Genomic DNA, 22,059 nt, shown 5'->3' with positions numbered 1-22,059 from the left:
CCACTCTGTAGGGTGGTTGTGCACTCCATAAAATCTCCTTTCACAGTTTAAACTTTAATATACAATGTATGGCTCATGGAATGACTGATTTATTTCATCTTATTTCATCACTGATACTGATTATAAGCAATCAAAGATAACTGTGACCGATATTCAGAGCTACACTAAATAAAGTTACTTTGCAGATTCAGATGAACTGCAGTTAACTTGCCTCTATGCATTGTATGAGTAGGCTGTAACACAGTCCTGCCTGTTTGACAGCGGCAGCAGCACAGTGAAGGCAGCAGGAAATATCCTGGATGACATTGGCAACATGTTTGATGACCTGGCTGACCAGCTGGACGCCATGTTGGAGTGACATCCCGAAACTCCGCCTCATCAGGACGAAGTAACAGACAGAGAATGGAGACAAGCCAGCAAACAGAGGACGAAGACTCAACATCTCTTCATGACTCTGGATGAATCAGTAAGTGCACATGTGAGGATTTCCTGCGTGACTTTTTTTCAACGCGAGCACTTCGCCTTAGGACACACACCTGGGAATGTTATTGGAGCAGCAACAAACAGCAGCTGCAAGGTCAGCTTCCAGATGTGTGTGTGTGTGTGTGTGTGTGTGTGTCTTCACTATATTATCACTAAAGGGAATGAGGGTCCACTTTATTCACACATGACCTGTAAATATATAGAGAAGTCTATGGTGGCACTGTGTATGTGTGTAGTCAGATATGTTTATACTGAGTATATTTATACTTCTATATGTTTGTTTTTTAACAAATGGAGTTCCTCATGACTGTTTCAGTGTTTCAGTCATTCTAGTGTACATTAGCTTTCCTGTGTTATATATATTTAGCTGCTTATTGTCTATAACATGATGAAAATATTGTTTATTGCTTTAAAAGCAGCATATTCCATGTACTATATTTGTTTTTACATGTTTTTTTTATTGTTTTGTTTTTGTTTTTTTTAACCAAAGTCTTGTATCCTCTTCAGGGGGCACGTTATGAGGTTTTTTTTAAAGCATCATTGTCAGGGAGCGTCAAGATGTGGAGCTCAGTCCAGTTCTCACACACAGTTTGGAAGGTTTTACAGCTCACCTCAGGGTGCTATGAAGTGAATTTACCGTGAGTGTGTGTAAGAATGGGACACGCTGTTAAACATTTAATTTAAACAGTGATTTGTTACAGAGTGGAAGATCAACATAGTTAATTATTTCAAAGTGACTGAACACTGTAAGGGATTGGGTGTGTATATAGAGGACTGGAGAGCTCCAGGTGTTGTCTTATTGGTTTTAAAAGGAAAGTGTAACAATCTTGTAAAACAATTCTTGTTTTACATTGAGTTTGGAATTTTTAAACATTTTTTTAAGAAATGATTCAGACACACTCCAGACTCTGTAGAAGAACAGGAACCTTTCACAAAGCTATTAATGGGGTTAACTCTGGCTTTATGGTTCTCACTGAATAATTGCTTTTTACTGTCACAATGAACGATATTTCCAACAATATCATTCTGTCCCATTAAATATGATGCTATAGATCTACAGTGATGGGTTTGTTACAAGCCCCCACCAGCACGAGCTTCCAGTTGGATTGACAATCCCAGAGTTAACCGAAAGAACCAGCTGTTGTTGAAGCCAGATGTTTCTTAAGTTACGTTTAGAGTCATTTAGTGTTTTCTGACCATTCCTCGGCAAAACTCTTCTTTTTTTGATTTCATCGTGTTGCATTTTACTCATTCCCCCTATTTTTATGCACCTTATAGAGAATTCACTGCACAAGAAGATGATTTTCTTATTAATCTGACTCCTACTGTCAGTTGTTCACCCTGCACCACACACTCGTTGTGTGGTTGAATGCCTGTATATGAGCCATCCTCTGCCAATGAGGCCAGTAAAGAAAAGCCATTACCATTATTACATTACATCAAATTCACTTTCTGTTTTTTTTTTTTTTTAAATATATAAACGGCTCTCATAATGTTCTTACTAAACTGTTGAAGGGAGAAGATTTTGGTGCGCACTAACACAATCAGGGAGTTGGCATGTTTTTACAGCATTTTGACACTAAAACGTGAAGTTCCAGCACTATCTGTTCCTCTGATCTATTCTGATGGATGCCTGTTACCTTACATTAATATTTCAACTGAATTCTGTATCATCGTGGAAATCATTAAAAGAGACTTTGTACTGAGGAAAGTGGGATGGACTTTTAATGACTGCACAGGGCCGTCAAATGGAAACATGTGATTGCGTGCCTCTCTGCCTTTTCATTCATTTTTTATTTTTTTACACGAGTTCAAAATGTTTCAGTGTGAGATTAAAATTAATGCCCATCTGTGGGCTTTTTGATTCTATGTTATGAACGTTACAAAGGAAACAGCACCCTAGGGAGACACAGGTGGTGTGTATATTGCTAGTTAGCCACAGCTAATGTCTGTACAGACTCCCAGGAGTCCAGTGACCAAATTTATGCAACAAAACATCCACAAATTTTTACCGAACTTTACAAATCTTAACTCAAGGCAAATTTAGCATTCTTTTTTTTTTGTCAAACTGCTGTTGATAAAATGTCAAGAATTCACTACATTACAAAACAGACTCAATGTCATTTGATCCAAATGTTATATTTGTCAAGCTCATTCTAAAGCACAGAGCCAACGTCAGTACCCCTGCATTACTTCATATTTTCACATGAGAAAAGTCTTAACTGTAGTTGATACTCAGACCAAACGGTACTGCTTTAAATCCCTGCAAACGGAATCAACTCACCAAACAGCTTCATTTCTCTCACCTCAGTTAAAATAAGATTTCATCTTAAATCATTTACTTGTGTATGTACAAATCTATCAAGAGCAACATTAAGAAACATAACATAACATAATTTCCTTGAATCAGATATTGCGACAGTGGCCCTGGAGGGAAAGACAGCTGGACCTGAAGAATAGTGTCCACTAAGCTTCTAACAGCTACACAGTGTTGACTGGGGTCGACTTGAAGTCGAACAGTGCCTCGCCGGGAAAACAGATTGTCATGGAATGGTTATGTTGACAGTAAGGGCTCACAAGTCATTCAGCATTGCTCATTCACAGACACTGATGAGACAAAACAAATATATACTCTTTCATTCTAGTTGCTGATTGCAGGCATTAAAATCTGACATTCAATTTAAACTGTAGATTTAATCTTTGATGCAAAATGTGCCAACAGGTTATTTTTCCCAATGTCCCATTATTCCTTCTAAGGTCCTTTTATTCATGTGAGAAACTGTACATTACTATAGTTCTCTTTTTAACATTCTTCTTAATATATCAACATTCATTCTTATGTGTGACATTGACATTTCAACCATTATTTCGACAAGAAAAGTGGCAAAATCCTAAATTAAAACAAATAAAATCATCATATAATACTGTTTAAGATGGGGGTTTAAAATGTTCGCAATGAACGCTTTTCGTGCAGTGTGACAACGTAAAAATTAAACTGTGGAGACTGGTCGCACACACAGGGCGGTACGGACAGTCTGGGTGGAGGAGGTGGACCTGATGACGGCGATGATGATGATGATGATGATCATGTTTACAAATTGCTGAACAGTTCGTTCCTCTTGCTCCAATCCATGGGCGGGGCTTTCTTGGCAGCTCGTTTCTGATGGGCTCTTTCTTTGGCCTGGGCCAGTGACACACCCAGACCCAGGCTGTCAGCTGCTCTGGCCGGCTCTGAGGCCCTCTGGAGACACACACACACGCACACACACACACACACACACACACACACACACACACACACACACACACACACACACAGATCGTTCATTAGTCCCACATCAAGATGTGAATCATTCCTAGACATCCTCGTCCTCTTTAAGGGTGTCATCACAGCTGAAAGTCTATTTATTGATATATTTGACAACTATTAATCAATAGTAATTTTTCTAAGCAAATATGACAAACATTTCCTGCTTATCAATTGTGAGAATTTCCCGCTCTTTTCCATCTTATGCGAAAGTTATTTGAATATCTGTGGCACTGTTGGTTGGAGACATCTCATGACATCACACTGGGCTTTAAGAAATTCTGCTGGACTTCCTACCTGTGGAGGGGTGGAGCTGGTTGGTGCTGGAAGGGAGGCGCTGAAGGCTGCTGCTGCCTGCCACACATGAAAAAGAGCACAAGCGCAACGAGATTACAACAAACCAGCACACTGTGCTCACTTTTCATAGGGACTGTTTGGAACAAAGTGGAAAAACACAGAATATAATAGAGCGCAAAAGAAATATAATATTGCTGCTTTGTGCAAACAAAAAAAAAAAAACATTCACATTCATCTGCAGTCTGTTTCTGCAGATGCAAAAATGTCAAGTTGTAAAACTAAAACTGATGTTGGCGACTGTGCCGGTGTTGTCCAGCAGGTGGCAGCAGAGGCCTGCTGTCAGTCACCCCGTAGCGCTGCAGCTTTCATCGTATTCTCATCACTCACTTATTAAAGCTGAGGCTCAGCGTCGCGCCGCTAATCTGTGCGCACGGTGGAAACGTCGCCCGTACCAAACAGGCATGCGATTCATTAGCAGATGCTGCGCTAAAAATAAACTCTCACGGTGGACCAAAGATACAACACAGCATGGCACACAAGTCCTGTGGCTGCCGGAGGAGGCTCCCAACATGTGCATTTACTAAACCTAAACAACTGCGTCATCATTCAGACGCTCCTCTTTCCACGTGCTTTCTACGTCCGCTCACGCAACTTAAGAACCTCTTCAAATGCTGTGGGTTTTATGTGAACTTGCAGGACCTCCAATCAGCTCAACTCGTGGGTGAATCGGACCCAACGTCTCACAGCTGATAAAACAGAGCGTCTCACACACACGCACACATATTTAAGGTCGGAGGTGGTCATGAGCGTTTACGCTCAGCGTCGTGTTACGTAACCGCTGCTGAATGAGTGATTGTTCGTGCTGCGCAACAGCAGAATGTGCCTGCATGTGTGAGTATGTGAACAGCGCTCGTTAGTCTTCTCATTAGCATAATCCCCCAACTCGCCCTGAGAGTTAAAGCCACTTCAATCCCATCATCCTCCCGGACACAGACAGAGAGAGAGAGAGAGAGAGACACACTGGTGAGCTCTTGTTGCCATGGTGAAGGGTCAGCCACAATGTCACCACAGGGGCCAATCCACTTTTCCCATGTTGTCAGTGTGTGTGTGTGGAGAGAGAAAGGAGAGTGTTTACTTTTGATAAACTCGCCCTGCTGTGCCTGTGGAATGTCGGCCCAACACATGGAGTTAATGCTGAGAGCTAATTAAAGGAGCATTCCAGTGTTTATCACATCAACATCACACTCTAAGTGTAACAGCGGTTGGATCATGCCCTCTGTGCTAATGGGGAAGCTGTGTTGGAAGAAAGAAAGAAAGAAAGAAAAAAAAAAGCCCTCATGTCATCAGAATGTTCATTAGCTGGATCCACTGATTGGATGAAAAACGTTTCACGCATTTGCCATCCTGGGGTTGACAAACAGCTCTGGTCCACCTGTTCAGTACATTGTACGAGAGAACTGTGAAGTGCCTTTGCGTAGAGAATGTGTTATACAAATCAGATGACTTTATATGTGCTTTGATTCAGCCTCGGTTCCCAGTAAAAATCACACACACACACACACACACACACACACTGCGTGCCTACACAGACTCAGATCAGTTTTCTGACATGTTACAGGTCAGACTCAGGTCTCTGTGTGACTGTGTATGTTTTAGAGCATTACAGTCCTGACAGGAGACACATGGACACAGACAGAATGCTTCACACAACACTGTCCAGAACTCCTAATCTGCTACCAGGAATGTCCAGAGAGGATCAACAGGGCTTTTCCATCTGTAAGAGTGTGTGAGTGTGTGTGTGTGTGTGTGTGCAGTGGTCCTCACCTCCTCCTCCTCCTCCTCCTCTGATGCTCTCTCTGACACTGGCTCAGGAAGAGGTCCTGCAGGGGAGGAGAACACACGCAGGTTGTGTAACTGTATTTCTGATCAACCTGTTGTTGCTTCATCTTTTAACATCCGTGATGACAGAAACGACGCGCACTGAACACCCATTCTGTTCATTACAGCTTTTACAGAGACAAATGCAGCGTCGCAGTGTGCCATACCGGTGACGTGTTCCTCGGTGGGCACGACGTTGCACCTCTGAAAGTATTCTTCAGCCTCGGCATCGACCACCAGCAGCGTGGCCTCTTCTCCTCCTCGTTTGATGGCTGCCACCACCTCTGAGTGCTGCATGCCAATCACTGACACACCATTCACCTGAGAGAGGAGAGGAGAGGAGAGGGGAGGAGAGGAGTGCAGAGAGGAGAGGAGAGGGGAGGAGAGCAGAGAGGGAGAGGAGAGGAGAGGAGAGGGGAGGAGAGAGGAGAGGAGAGGGGAGGAGAGGAGTGCAGAGAGGAGAGGAGAGGGGAGGAGAGCAGAGAGGGAGAGGAGAGGAGAGGAGAGGGGAGGAGAGAGGAGAGGAGAGGGGAGGAGAGGAGTGCAGAGAGGAGAGGAGAGGGGAGGAGAGCAGAGAGGGAGAGGAGAGGAGAGGAGAGGAGAGGAGAGGAGAGAGGAGAGGAGAGGAGAGGAGAGGAGAGGAGAAGGGAGAGGAGAGGAGAGGAGAGGGGAGAGGAGAGGATAGGATAGGAGAGGAGAGGAGAGAGGAGAGGGGAGGAGAGAGGGGAGGAGAGAGGAGAGGGGAGGAGAGGACTAGGGTTTATTTATATTCAATTTTGCTGTTATCATACCCCATTGAAAACAGTGGTATGGCCCTTTAACCAGAATGCATCCTTTATGGACTGACTACACTTCCTTGTTTTATGAATGGTTAACCAACAGCCAGCAGAGTTTACCATGTTTGAGCCACGTGCCAAAAGAACGTGTAGTTAAACAAACCACTGTTTCTTCTGTTTCTCCTGCGCTGAGGCGCAGCAGTCTGAAGGCTTTCACATTACAAAATGCTTTTGCTACACAGTTTACATCCATGCTACACAGCAGTGGATGTAAAAATAATAAATATAAATAGCAATCACAGATTCTCTAACATCAGCTGACCCTAACCCCTAACTTGTACTTGAACAAAGATTGAGTCTATGAGGATATAAAACAGAAAAGTTGTCATCTTTTATAGTTTGAGTAATGGAGTTAATAATAATCTTCAGCAATGTGTAAAAACTAGCAGCTCCAGTTTGAGCAGACGTATTTCATTGATTGATGAAGAAAATCTTTTTGCTGTCCACACTCCACCTGTGGAGTAGACTACAGGTTAATAAACCAGCTAAGAAGCAGGTCTCTGGTTGGTGGATAAGCTAACTAGCTGCTAGGCTACCCTGATGATTCAGAACTGGTGATGACTGGAAACTATGTTTTCTTTCATACAATTTTTATCAGTTTTTTTTCTTAGCAGAAGACATTTTGACATTTAACAGTAGTGGAGGCAAAGGTGTAAATACAATGAATGTTGGCTGCTTCGGTTTCAGGGAATATTCATGGCTACCTGGAACACTGGAATAAAACAGAGCTGTACTTAATGTCATTAATGAACGCCTTGTTTTACCTGTTAGGACAAGTCAAAATGAAAGAGGACTATCACATAACGCTGGGCTGTCTCTGCAAGCTCATCAACTGCTGCCAAATTAGCCAGTTAGTTCATGTTAGCTAAGAATAACAACATTTCCAAGTAATTATGAATCTTCCAACTAGCAGGCTCTGTTAAAAATTCAGCACACGGACGCAAAAGCTCGACTCTCTCACTGTGTAGCTGTCATTGTTGTTTTATCTATCGCTAAATAAAACAAACATGTGACCTACTAAGTCAGCTAACTAGCTAAGTTAGCTTGTGAGACTGAGAGTTTACTCAGCATCAAGTATCAAAGTTGTATGCAGCTACAGTCCAAAGCCAAAAATGACTGAAATTGACTTCATAATGTTTCAAGTGGTCATTTATTATTCTTCTGCTGTTATCACTTACTTTTTTTACAACTGTGCTTTAATGATAATTAACATATCATCAAAGGCCACCGCTACAAAATGTGTTTGCTATCACACTCTTTACATATCAACTGTTTCCATAACAGTTAACGGAAGGATTTGCTTGCACAGGTGGATTTTATTGAGCCTAAGATCGATAAGAACACGGGACATAAAGACTCTGCGGTTATCTCTGGTGATTCACACACAAATACTGGTGATTGTTTAAGGTAAGATAAGATGTAGTCGAGATTGCACCGCAGAGTAATGAATGGCATGACGACCTGACAGGGGAGCGATGGTACCAGTGATGGAAAATGTTGGGTAATGCTGTTGATGCAGGGCGTGGGACTAATCAAAAACCCAGGGAGATAAGTCACAGAGAAATTCCTGTGGGAGGACGATCTGAGACAGGAATGCCATCAGGATTCTCTCAGTCTCACCACCAGACTCCCACGCTGGCTGTGAACACTGGACAGGTGGTACAGAACGCTCTATCCCAATCTTCTTCGCTGATCAAGTAAGGAACCATGCGTACCTGGATGATCTTGTCCTGTGGTCTGAGGCCTGCCCTCTGTGCCGGAGAGTCTTCATCCACAGCTCTGATGAACTGGCCCGGTCTGGACTTGTCGCTGTGCAGGTTGAAGCCGTAGCCGCCGGCTCCCTTATTCATGTGGCAGAGACGAGGCCGCGGCCCGCTTCTCTCCTCCTGCGCACAGACGGACATAAAACGACAACAACATCGATCAGATACGCCAGCCAGTTAGGAAATCAAACAGAAAGTTGAAAACATGAAAGTGATATGATGAAAGTGACAGTGAGTCAAATTGTTGTGCTAATTCAGAATTAGAACTTTTTGTCTAAAATTGTGAGGTTCATCAAGTCAGTGAATAATTCGAATATTGTTAGATTGCAGTCAAAATGATAGGACGGAATCATTCAAATCATTTTGACTTTCTTGATGGGACGCCAAGTCAGACTTCTTAACGGTCAAAATAACAAGATAATCAATGATCATTTTAATATTAAGTCAATATAATTGATAAATTAGGACAGGAAGTCAAAAATGATGAACATTATGAGAGACCAAGAGTCCAAATTAAACTTTGACTTAGTGTCTCTTCATTTTGATGTTCCAACAGTAGTTCTTCCACTTGAAAGATGGAGGAGCTCAAGGCTTCAAGTATTTGTCACCAGCTACCGTTACTGGCTACTCGTCACATTCTAGCACACTGTTTTTAACACAGCTGTATATAATATATGTAATATAACCAGGCGATTCATGTAAATCTCATATAGTCACAGTTTAATGGTGTGACATGTTGAAGCGAATAGCAGCAGGAACAGCAGAGAGTGAGCTCAACAACCCCCAGACAATCCTGATTAAAGGAAGGATGCAACGGACACTGCAGCTGCTTTCAGCCACTTTCATTTAAGAACAATTTAGTGCAGTTAATCTCCCATTTCTCCCATGCGGTCCGCTTCCAAATGTAGCTTACGTCAACCTGAGATTCCACATCAGTCTTTGTTGTAAATTACAGAGTATGTACGTCAAGTAACTTCCTTCTTACTGCACGCATGGAGTTTATTTGCACAAATAACACATAGAGCCATTAAAAGAATGAGAACTAAACGAGGTTGTAAACATGCATAAGCAGAAAATTTTTGTTACAACACGATCTACGTGGACCTCGGACAGGTGTTCACGCACATGATGAGACGACTTATACTGTTCTACAGCTGACTTCGTTCCCTAACTGAATCTGCAGGAAGCAGGTGCAGATCTGTGCTCGCCTGCAGAGGCTAATCCTGCTGACCTGCTCTAATTGGAAAGTGTCATGAGACAACTTTTGCTGTGACTTGGCACTATATAAATAAACTGAATTGAATTGAACTGAACTAGCAATCTACCTACGCTGCGTGGCTCCACCTAGGTGCAGCGGTTTGACATAATGAGGGCTACAACATTGTGGTCCTTCTTTATTGGTGGATCACAAACCACCTTTAAAGGTGAATACAACCATCTACTGCATCCAGGCATACAGATACAGATACTGTGCTAACCTCAGCTATCTATGCAACGTCCGTGACTTTGAGTTAGTGAGTTGGCTATCTGTTAGCGAGTCCCTGCCAAGTGACAATTTAAGATCAACCACTGCAACCTCAGCATTCACTCAAGACAGACGCGCCCTGTCAGATTATACATTGATCCAAAGGTTTATGTGAAATCAGCATGGTTGATGATTGCCGAAACATCCCGAGTAAGACATTGTGATCTTGGAAGGACTTAATGTGAGGCAACAGTGACAGATTCCAACCTTTGGATGGAATCACACATTTATGACAAAACCCATATGACCAGTGGTTGTTAATTGAAGATGATAAGGAAAAACACAGGCAAGGTACAAAGTGCACTACAGGAATGCAGCACTTTAAAATGATCTCATCGCTCAGGGAGAGTCCCGTCCCTCTGGGCCATGTCTGTTCCCCATCTAAAAGACAGCACAGGTTGAAGTTTGGTGTACTTGCATAATTCTTGCACTTGTTGGGTTGTATCCACATGCACTTATTGTAACTTAAAGCCACTCTGGATGAAAGCTAAACAAATGTAAAACTTCCCCCATTGCCCCAAAAGTGGCCAAAAATATCAATTAATGCTGCATTCAGGATAAACTCATGGACCAAAAGTCCCTTGTCTTACTGTGCATGAAACATATGAGTCTGCCTAAACTAGCAGGCAGCTGATAGCTGACAACCATACATTTGCTGCTGATGCACAACTTTTCACGGTCACTTGGAACAAGATACCTAAACAGGTAGACAGAGTTCAAGATTCAAGTGAGCCTTCAAGTCCAATTCCAACCTCAAAAATGCAAGTTCAGATACACAGCACAGTTATTGACAGGTATTTGAACCAGTCAAGTGAGGTAAACTACCTCCATGTAATGCATTTACTGCACCACAGGGAAGGAGAGATCCCGCTGTGGCACAGGAGGTAAGCAGATAGTCTGCCAGGACCAGTGAGTCTATACGCAATCTGAAGAGGAGTTTGTGACAGGACATGCATACGTGTCCTTTTCTTACCATCTCCATAAATATCTCTATCACATCACCAGCGTCACTCGATCATAATGCATGCATTTCAAGTGACATTTCGGCGCTACTTTCTAATTGCCAGGGTTCCTTTGCCGTCTCTTTCACACAAGCGTGCACAGGAAAACCACAGCATTAGCTGCACCACACACACACACACACACACACACACACACACACACACACACACAGCAAAACAGTGCAGTGACAACAAGTGCTGTATGAGAATAATAGCAATGGGAAAAATCCAGCAGAGAGTCTATTTAACGTGCTGGCATTGGTAAAGTTTTCAAAAGCTGTTGCGAAACCAACCCTCTCAGGAAGGCAAACCTCAGAGGAGACGTGTTCCTACAAGCTTATCTGAAACATCTTGTTGTAGTAACTCAGAACTCAGTTACAAATACAAATTTTGAGTGGTATTCCATTAAGAAATAAATTGAAATAAGAAAGGCATAAATACTAAAATAACCATATTATAAAAGCTGCTGGTAATGACATGGCAACTACCAAGCGTCAGTGTGAACAGAACAGCACTGCTTTCTTTTTTATTTACACAGTGCTTCTTGGCAAACTATCTTAATGTATTAAATATCTTTTTAAATATAGATCAAGTATGCGCCACACTACACTGTTCTCCAAAAATCACTACACTAAGACAGCTGGGCTCTGCAGAAATGGAACACGTTACAGGATATTAGGAGGTCGGACAGGCTGATCCAGTCTTGCTCCAAGGCCCTCTTAGCTGGCTCACAGCAGTGTGAGTGTTAGTGTTTTTGTTGCTTGTTTTGTGGTTTGTTTTTATTGAATATGTTTTTTTTTGGGGGGGAGGGGTATTATTATTTTGTGGCTCGCTTTTATTACCCTGTAAGCACAGGGCGTTCATGAAAAAGAGAGTACATGTAAACAAAATGAGAAAGAGTGGAGACACACCTGCTGCAGGTTGTCCTCTGCCTCTGTCCACGTCAACTGCAGGTTCATGTGTCCCATAAAAATGCCTGCATTTTTAAACCTTTTTTTGTTTTGTTTTGTTTGATGTTTTGATGTTGGTCCATCCACACTTCTATAAGCTGATTTTTATTTTAAAGAAAAGGTGGTGGACTCAGTGTACGAGGACCTGCTCCCCTTAAAACTCTGATTCTAAGGTAACAAAAGGACAACGATTCTCAGTTTTAGGTGATTATACACTGGAAACCAACTAATTCTGAATATTATGTACATATATATATATATAATATGTATCATATTATGTTATGAACAACTGTTTTCAGAAAAATTGGCTTTTATTTTCAGATTTTTCAGTAGGAACCAACGGCCCTGAGTCAGAGCAGGAAAATCAGAAAGCACAGAGAGATGGCACTTTCTACAGTGAAACAATATCTGGCTTGTGACCTGATCAGACAGCCACAGGGTGAAAACAATTCAGTGCGACGGTAAAATGGCACAGGCAACCATTGCAAACATTCCCTAAGCTCGTTAAATATCAAAGGTTAATGGTTTTACAGCTTGCTGTAGTTAAACATTCAGATCCTGTGCTCCAGCCTAGTACCTCATAAAGAAGGATGACTTGATGAGAGGACCTTGAACGCAGGGTGAAACACTAAGCGGTGAGTGATGTGAAACCTTTATGAAAACTTCTGGGCACAGTTCCACAGAGAGATTTTTCACCAAACTTGCTGCAGATTTTCACAAAGAACTGTCAATGAATTGAGCCATTTCTGCTGAACAAACCTTAACATGTTTGCATGAGTGCTGCGTGTGTTGTGACACCACTAAACTTTACAGCCTCCGTCACACCAGCCTCTTGAAATAATCAACTAGAAAAGAGTGCAGTGTTTGCAACAGTCCACAGTACACCTCAACAGCGAGAGTTGTGCAATGCACTTCAACAGTTCCTCACTGAAGACAACAGCACTGGTGAGCAGTGTGTACCCACAGTGATAAATTACCAATAGCTGGCACTGAATATCTGCTCGGATTTGTTATTTATTCCCTGTTCAGTTATCTCACTTAGAAAAAGTTCTTGTTTATATACTTCAAAGTAAAGCATCAAAAAAAAATTACCATTTTGGCAATGGCACAGAGACTGCACTAGTTTTGAAGCAATTCAACTGTTCTGTTATTGATTTACAGAAACAATTTCAACTCAGTGTGACTTATCAGCTTTTCCGGAGCTTTTAAACACATATCATAGTCAAGGCAGCTCTGTTGAAGTAAATGAATCATGTTGATTAAAACAGTCAGTGGTATGTTGGTGTGTGATGTCCAGTCTGTCCAAACTGTTCAGCCATATACTGAGAGAATGAGTGCTTGTTTGGGGAACGTGGTTACATTTAGCTTTGTGTTTATTACTTGAGGAAGCCATACTCAACGCACTCTACACAAAACTGCCACTACATGAAGCATTATGGTTATTATTAACTGACTGAGACAAAAGCAAACAATGCAGCACTGTAGCACTATAGCAACCCATTACAAGGACAGGAAGTGGTTTCCTCACTGGCTCCACCTCAGCAGCTAACAACTTGTGTAGTGACAGAGAAGTCTGCTGCGTGCGTGTGTTTATGTGTGTAGTGTATGTGTTACAGAAATGCCCTTTACCAACAAACTGTGTAACTGAAAAATGTGTTTAAAATTCACAAACCACCCAATGCCACCCAGCCAGCCTCCACTCACAAGGTTTTTGTAGCAGTCCTTATGTTGGTTAGATACTGTAAGTTAGCAAAGCATCAGCATTTTGCAAACACTGAACTAAGTTTGTTCACTGATCCGTCTACAGACATCAGAGCTGTAATGATCCAACTAACTGCCAACTATTTTGATAATAAATTAATAGTTTAAATTATTTTTCAAGCAAAAATGTCAAACAAACCAGCTTTGTAAATGTGGGATTTGCTGCCTTTCTTTGTCATTTATGACAGTAAATAAGTCTCAAGGTTTCAGACTGTTGATTGGACAAAAAAAGAATTTTTTCTTTGAGCTCTTGGAAATTGTATATTTTTCACAATTGTTGTAAATAACCGGCAGATTAACTAGTAATGAAAATAATCGTTAGTTGCAGCATTAGCTAATATTATCACAAAGCTTTCCATCTGCATCCAGCCAAGGTCAGTTTCCTTCACAGGATGCCTGCCAGGCTCTCTTTTAAGAGAAACACGGTAAAGAGATTCAGAAGGACTTACGTATAGCTTTTCGGCATGTACTGAAAAGACTCAAGGTGATCATTACTGCTATGCTACTGCTGGCTAACATATCCAAGAAAATGCTCCTTGCTTATGTTAAGCTAATGTTCAAACTTGGCACACAGAATGTTTTACTGAGATGACAGCAATGGAAATAAACCAGATATGTCTGCTGCCATTGGCATTAGTTAGCCATTAGCTCGTGACTATGTTGAGTTTTCCTGTCCACGCCCTGTTAATTGAAGTGCTAATGTTAGCAAAGTGACTGTTTCCTGCCGGGCTCGTGGTCATTTCATTCAATAACATCAGGACAATAAATTCCCTGTATTTCAGTAAAATGTCTGCCAACATAACCGTTAGCTTGCCATTACCAAGTAGTTGAAATAAGTTTCCTTCTGAGCCGAGCCAGCCTCACAAAGCTTAATTTGACACCTTACCTGAGCGTATGAGAGGTAGTGGTGATAAAAATTACCTCTAGTAACGGTCCACAATTCAGAACATATTGCATTTATACTTCCTCACACACACACACACACCCTGGTTTCTATATATACACAAAATGATCCCCATCTGTTTGGTCACGCTGAATTCTCAATTTAGCAACTGCTGACTGATTAGAGCTGCAGGCAGGCTCAGCCCAAAGTGTCAGGACAAAGCCTTATATGGAGAACAGTATTAATGTATTCACAGTTTGATAAGAGGAGAGACTTCAAAAACCCTTTCCTAATAACTTGCACCAAATGTAATTATAATCCCTGTCATGCCAAAGACTCTGATTAAATCTTGAAGGCTCAGCAGGCTTTCACTGGACAGTTTAACTTCACGGTCCACTCAGAGCCAAAGAGAAGAAAATGATCATCTCAGTGTCAGAAACATGTCCTTGGTTAACCTCGAGCGGAAAATGCTGAAAAACGAATGGATGGCTATATGACTACTCTTTTGCTATGGATGAAGCACCGTGATGGACGCTTGAACGACCAACAGTGAGTCTGAGTCTATTCAGACTATGTCACCAAGAAAACAGGGAGACAGTGAGGATCTCAGTCAGTTGACACCAGCAACACTTTTGCTCTGGACTGCAGTCCATATAAAGAAACTTCTGATGGAAAGATACTCCTGCAAGCACAAGCATTTGAGGGTCATTAAAAATATGATACACTGATACACACATGTCTGTACTTGCTATAAAGACATTTTTGATGTCGAGAATTGAAAAAATATTTTAAAAATATCACTGGCTGGTTTCTTCTTTCTTATAACTATTCTGAAATGTTCGTGCAGTATCGGTCCATCTGTCCCCTCTCAAAGGGTTTGCTTGCAAGATCTCACAAGAATAGAGCTAGTTAGCTATTAGCTGTTAGCAGCTGGTGGAGGAGCTACCAGCTAATAGCTAAGCTTACAGTGGAGCTAAACACACAGCAATCAGTGATCAAGTGATCAGCTCCCAAAATCCTGATTGAAATATTCTTATTACATAGTTTGTCTACTATAGAGCATTCACTTTTTTCAAGCATTGCTTAAGCTATACAGTTGACTGGTAAACTAATCGTTTCAGGATGAAAACCTGAAAAATGCTTATATGTTCAATCACACACTAAAACCAAATATTACACGCACTGGATGCTGCAGATCCAAGGCTGTTTCTAATCTAATGGTGTAATACTATAATTACAAACATATCTTGTAATATGACAGCAATACTGATTTATAGCTTAATGAATCTTGATTGCTCTTATATGAGCTGGCGATAAGAGAAGTTATGAAACCCTGAAATGATCCCTTCCTTTGGAGAGCAGGGTCGAGACTTTCATTCCGTGTCTGAGGTCCAAAGTCTTCTGCAACTGCAAACAAGGAGTGGAAGCGGGGTGAAACAAATCCCTGTAAGACAATGGCGTGAATGTAAAGAGTCCGTATCCTCTCCAAATGAGAAACCAATGGACCGTGGGGAATGAAATGGCACCAACCTTTTCTTTTTGGTGAACAGCTTCATTATACTGAAACTTGCCTTGCCTGCTAACACTCATTTAGAATCCCATTCTTTCACCATTTATCTGACATTTTCACATCTACAGAAGAACAAACTGCTGTTTAATCCTGTGGTCAGGCCCCTCTTGTCCACACCCAAACACACATATTCTCACTTCGCTGCAGCCTTATTGACAGTGTATGTTAAGAGAGGGTGTAGGTATTTCAGGGTCAGCATGGCCTCCTTGTTGAGGCGTGAGAGTCCTCTCTCCTTTCCTCCCTGGCCCAGAAGCCTTTCTCCTCATGTAAACACTGCGGACAAAGCCTCTTTCTGCTGGCGGGGATCTCTATGGTGACCGATAGACGGCCCTTGGCGTGGCGAGGGACTGGGCCGCTGGAGGCCAGGATGTTACCATAATATGATGACATGCTCACTCGGTTCATGCTTTTATCTTCCAGGAAAAAAGCAATCTCTGAGGAATCAGATGTCCCAGTCTTTGTTAAGACTAATCTAGTGTGAAAAAGGACTGGTGACTGAAGCCCAGACTGCAATACCAAATAGTATTGGACAATCACGTGAAAGGAACGATTGTTTGAATCATTAGCATGATTGTGGCTCATGTCATCAATGGCCAACCCACTCAAGTGTATCCCAGTGGGAGGTTGGTATCAGAGGTCAGTATCAGACTATCAGGCAGGCTCTGCCAAGTTTCCCATCAGGGAGGAATGTAGCTGGAGGTTTGCAGCATCACAGCCAGCCAGCCTGGGCTTTCACTTACTGAAGGTCAGAGTATTAGTGATGAGGTATGAGCCACCTACACAGAATGAGACAAAGACCTAGACATCCCATTTCTAACGACAGAACAGGGGCAGAATGTGCTTACTGTATTTGAAAGAAATGTATACAGATATGGACAGAGGCATGGACTCGGGTCGTTCGACATAGATAAATAACTTGAATCAGTCAAACAACAGACAATTACGTTACCTAACGAGATAGGAAAGGTAGTATTTGGCACAAACAACAAACAATGCCTCAGTGACTGTAGTCCTAATGCTGTGGTCAACAACAACAGGACAGCAACCTGCTGTTTATAGATGGAGAAGAAACTACCAACTCTTCAGTTCTGCACAGTCAGGTAGTAAACGGAAACTTTTCCATCCAAGTTTTGACTGACTTTGGCTTTTTCTGCACTTTCAATTAATCTCTATAATCACTGGAAATATTGAAAAACAGCTTTTACTCTTGGCTGAGATCCACTGGAGATGATGTTTTCCATATCTCTGATGTGTTACAGCAGTGGATGAAATCACACATTAATTTCCTCAGTTTGAACAGAAACTTGCAGAAACTTGGCTATTAACAGGTGGCAATATATCTCTGAGACTGACAGCCAGAGGAACTCAGTGGTTTTCAAAGTGGGTTCTGGGGACCTTGATGGAGTTTCAGGGGATCCCCATAAAGTAGATAAATTATTCATTTTTATTTTAATTCCATCCATAAGTGACACAATGACAGAATGTATGACTACTTTGGTCATGGGTTTAATACGCTTTCTGTATTAACAGATTTATAGCGGCTGTACTTCCTGAGAACATTCAGGAAAGTAAACATGTCGCAACCTAGAGCGTCCTCACACACACAACATCCGGGTGTGTTATGGCAGCAGCTCTGCAGCTGACAAAAAAGTCCCAGCAGAGAATCATAAAGACCGTGCAATACTGACATCTTCATCTGCCTGCGAAAGACATACAACCTCCTCAAGGCCTCATCCCACTCTGCCCATCACCTGTTTCAACTGGTGCCCTGCAGGAAACGCTACAGGTCTTTCAAAACACACACCACGAGATGTATCGTAAAGCCACCGCCATGCTAAACTTCGAATTACATCATGTGCGATCATTTATAATGTATGAATATCTGTGAGCACTTTTTATCATTATGGACGATATGTTTTTTTTTTTTTAATCTCACTTTTAACTGCATTCGTTGAGTGTATGGTTAAAATGCTTGGATATGCAGAATGTGTCTTTGTGTGAATGAAGTAGCATTTTTTTTTTTTTTTTTTTTTTTTACAGCATTGTTTCTCGAGTTCTCGGTTCTTCAGTGCACCTATATTTGATTGTGCATTTTGTATAATGACAACAAAAATTTTATCTTGAAGTCAAAATTCTTATCAGATGGGATGTCGAGACATCTATCTTCAGCCTTTAGACTTTCCTTTAAATGTAACAACATCAACTGAGACAGGAAGCAGACAGCACGTACCACTAGTGTAAACACACAAGACTGTGCTTACAGTATCGCAATATACTGCAAAATCATAACCGCTGAAACGTATCGAAAATACATGGAGGTCAATGTTGATATTGTGGCGGATTATCACAAATAAATCAATGTAGGATACGATGTGTTTGTTTAACTGACCCTTGACTCTTACCTGAAGGGGCTGAGTCTAAAAATAACCAACAATGATGATATTTCTGTAAGCCCTAAATAAAAAAATTCTCCAAGCTCCACACAGCTGAACACCTCCACAATGAGTCTATTTTGTATTACTCTTACACAACATTCAAATCGGGGTCCAGACTTTGCACCGGCTTAAACAGTTACACAGTCTACAAAGACCATCTCAGGGAGTAACATTGTAAAATATTTTCATAACAGACAACAAAGGCCTGGTCTTTAAAGAAATGAGATTTTTGGTAATCCAAGGAAAGAATCGCAAGTCAAATTACTGCAAATTTTGCAGTGGCAGACATGTTGTTGTGTATCTAGCTCTTTTTTGTGAATACTATCAGCGAAGCTCATTCATACAAACCGTGGGAAAAACCTTTACCAAACACTAAAGTCTAGATGCTCCGGGCATGTTCAATAAAAGCACTATTTTTATCCAGCAATGACAATTCATATCTCTCAAAATCCCCTCAGATAATAACAATAATAATAATAACAGTGGCCTGTCTCACTGACGTGCATCAATGTGACAAAGCCTCTGGTCTGACGAGATAAACCTGACAGGGAATTCGAGACGGGAAGCAGAGCGAATGACAGACATTTATTCGACAAAGACCCTGTTCAGCAGGAATGAGTAGACACCTGGCACATTTCACTGTGCTGTGTCATCTCTATGTCTTAGCTTATCGCCTTTCACTTGCACTGAAAGTGGCTTCTTAATAAGAGATCTATTTCTGCATAACCTTTGCAGCTCAGAGAGAATACTGGCCTCAGATCAGATCGGAGGACATAAGGTAGGGACATTGCTGTTTTTGGCTGATGGGTATGAAAAGTTAGTCTGACTCCTGTAACAGGGTAATGGATTTTTAAAGAGCTAATAAACTTTATGCAGGTTGAGCTGGGTGATATCCTAACATATACAGTTCGTACATACTGTACATTTTGCCATACTGTTTATACCATTATCCCTTTGACATCTCGGAATGTCTTAGGGAATTGTAAATGATGCTGAAAGCTGCAATTTCCTTATTAGACATTTGTGTCTGGATATTTGTCAACAAGCTGTAAGTGAGCCTTGAGGCAAGGGTGTTTCTTTTTAAATGCACACTGATCTAAAGGCCAAGAATAAACTCCCACAGTCAAGTTTCCCTTTTGAATTTCCAATAAAATGACTCTATTACACAAATAGAGATTACATGATATATTGCCCACCACTGCACTTCACAGGGCAACAGGTTAGCTGACCTTTTGACTTGTTAGTTCTCAAGGTCCAGCGTTGCACTGGAGAAAATGAAGATGCCACCCTTAGTCATTATGAAGCAAAAGCATTTTTAAAATATGTTTACTCTTGAATGTAAAATAAATGTAATGACAACTTTAGGGGGTACTAAGTACATTGTGTAGTGCGTTTATTGTAGCGAGATGCTGTGCTTTACCTTGTTGCTGGAGCTAACACTGAGACTGTCTGACCTCTCAGAGGAGGCATCTCCATTCTCACGCGGGTCAGGGGTGGATTCCCTCGGGGTGCCGTTCCTCTGTCCGTCCCCGCTGTCGGAATCTCTGTCCTCGCCGGGTAGGGGAATCCCCTCCGTGACGAATTCTTTCCGGCACTGCAGGTTGTGTGTCTTCAGCAGCTCATCCGTATCTGCGTCCACCACAATAAGCTCTAGAGCCCCGGTGGTATCCCGAATTCTGGCCACAACTCGCTGATGGCTCTCGCCCTCCACGTTCTCTCCATTCACGAATACCAGGCGGTCGCCTGCGAGAAGCCCGGATGCGGAGGCGGGAGTGTCTGGCTCCACGAGCCTGATAAACTGCCCGGTCTTGCCCCTCTCTCCATGCAGGTGGAATCCGTAGCCGCTTGAATCTCTCCTCAGCACACATAGTCTCGGTCGGAGGTCTGCCATGTTGTTCCTGTGATAACCGACGGAAACTTTTATGCTTAGAGTTTACTAAAAGCCTTTAAATGACGAGTCGCTCAACAACCATCCAGCAGACTGACACCTGTTGCGCATACGAACTTCGCTCGAGCTCCACTTCCGCTGAACTGAGTTATAATCAACGTTCCCCTGCCGATGTTGTGTTTTCACTCCTACCGCCTTGGTTCACAGATCCTCCCCTTTGAACTGCTGTGTTGCAATCTTCTTTTCGCATTCAATCCACCGAAGTCCCGTTCAATACCACCGTCAAGCTATCACAATAACTTTAACAGGTGTCATCAGCTTTTCAAAGTAAAAGATGACAAGAGAGCACGCTTTCATACTGACTTTTAGAACATGGTGTAGAAAAACTAATAAATAAATAAATAAAAATAAACTTTATGAAGACAGCTCCTGTCAAACAGTTACAAAATGATTTACAAGATTTTAAAAACGTGTCTTAATATTTTATGGCCTAATAGAGCATGTGAAATGAAAAAAACAATAATCATGGGTAGGGTGCTGATTGAACTATGAGATCTGTACTTCTAAATTCATGGCCTTTGGTACGAACAGCAATGTGATTTCAATGTATTATTTTTCTTTGGTTACTGCTCTTCAAAAACATATAATGTTTGGATTTTCAGTCTCTACCCTCTGCGAACATTATATTGTTTTCTGACAAAACTGTGACTGTACATGATTTATCACACAAGTGGTGTGTTGGGAAGTCAATAATAACTTGTGATAACAAGAAAAGCACAAAAGTTACCAATAATATGAACTAATTTGGCGGTATATAAGTTAGTATGCAGTCAGGACAAACTGTGTTACTTTTGTTTAATCTCCTGGATGTGTTCTTTCGGCCTCCTCCCGTTTAAAGAAGCAGAGGCTTGTCAATGGAATGGAACTGGACAGGCCTGTCATAAAATGTGTTCAGTTTGATTGGAACACCAATGTCAGAGTCTGGGAAGCATTTTTTTCCTTCTATTTTTGTTCCATGTCATGTTACTGGAGTTTTTTTTTTCAATTATGACTTAACCACATTGGTATGCAGGCAGATGTCAGGCATCTTTTAAAAAAAAAACAGTACGTACCTGTGAGGGTTGTCAAGATTTTCTCCAAGAAATCTTAACATTTTGAACAATTTTCAACAGCCAACAATTGCACCTCAATTTAAGATAGGATTTTATCAAAGAAATGTCATAACTTCACTTAGCTTCTTTACATTAAAGAGCAAATAGCACAAAGTAAAAAGTGTACCAAGCCGAAAAAGTGAGTCTGCACGAAGATGACGGCCAAAGGAAAGATCAAGTCCACGTTTTTGAAACGCTTAGGCTTTTATTTTGAAGGCTAGACCTGCAAATGGGAAGTTTCTAGGTATTCCTCTAAGGTACCACGCAACTTCCTCCTCTAAATTTTAAATTTTGATCATCACACATGATTGTTGTATGAGTGAAGTATAAA

The 22,059-nt window shown here is 41.6% G+C and overlaps 2 protein-coding genes across 7 annotated transcripts in view; one reads left to right on the top strand and one right to left on the bottom strand.

The window, feature by feature from the left end:
• Positions 1 to 2,198, top strand: part of LOC124052195 (caskin-2-like) — a 50,945-nt gene extending 48,747 nt beyond the window's left edge. For all 5 annotated transcript variants that reach the window (XM_046376155.1, XM_046376154.1, XM_046376153.1 and 2 more), the window contains one exon: positions 262 to 2,198. In XM_046376155.1, the coding sequence (XP_046232111.1) occupies positions 262 to 358 (97 nt within the window). In that variant the 3' untranslated portion in view covers positions 359 to 2,198. The remainder of the gene's footprint in view (positions 1 to 261) is intronic.
• slc9a3r1a (SLC9A3 regulator 1a) lies at positions 1,956 to 20,852 on the bottom strand. Of its 2 annotated transcripts, none has more exons than XM_046376156.1 (6): positions 20,110 to 20,852; positions 8,517 to 8,687; positions 6,133 to 6,286; positions 5,912 to 5,967; positions 4,088 to 4,144; positions 1,956 to 3,724 (listed from the first exon to the last, which is right to left on the bottom strand). In XM_046376156.1, exons 1-6 carry the CDS (start codon positions 20,578 to 20,580, stop codon positions 3,575 to 3,577), a joined length of 1,059 nt encoding a protein of 352 aa, XP_046232112.1. In that variant the 5' UTR covers positions 20,581 to 20,852; the 3' UTR covers positions 1,956 to 3,574. The 2 variants fall into 2 exon arrangements, with proteins under 2 accessions (XP_046232112.1, XP_046232113.1); XM_046376157.1 differs by having other exon boundaries at positions 5,915 to 5,967; positions 20,110 to 20,851.
• Between the last annotated feature and the right edge of the window lie 1,207 nt (positions 20,853 to 22,059).

Source organism: Scatophagus argus, chromosome 21 (genome assembly GCF_020382885.2).
Source record: "Scatophagus argus isolate fScaArg1 chromosome 21, fScaArg1.pri, whole genome shotgun sequence".
Lineage (NCBI taxonomy): Eukaryota > Metazoa > Chordata > Actinopteri > Scatophagidae > Scatophagus > Scatophagus argus.
This window is presented reverse-complemented; position numbering and strand designations above follow the sequence as displayed.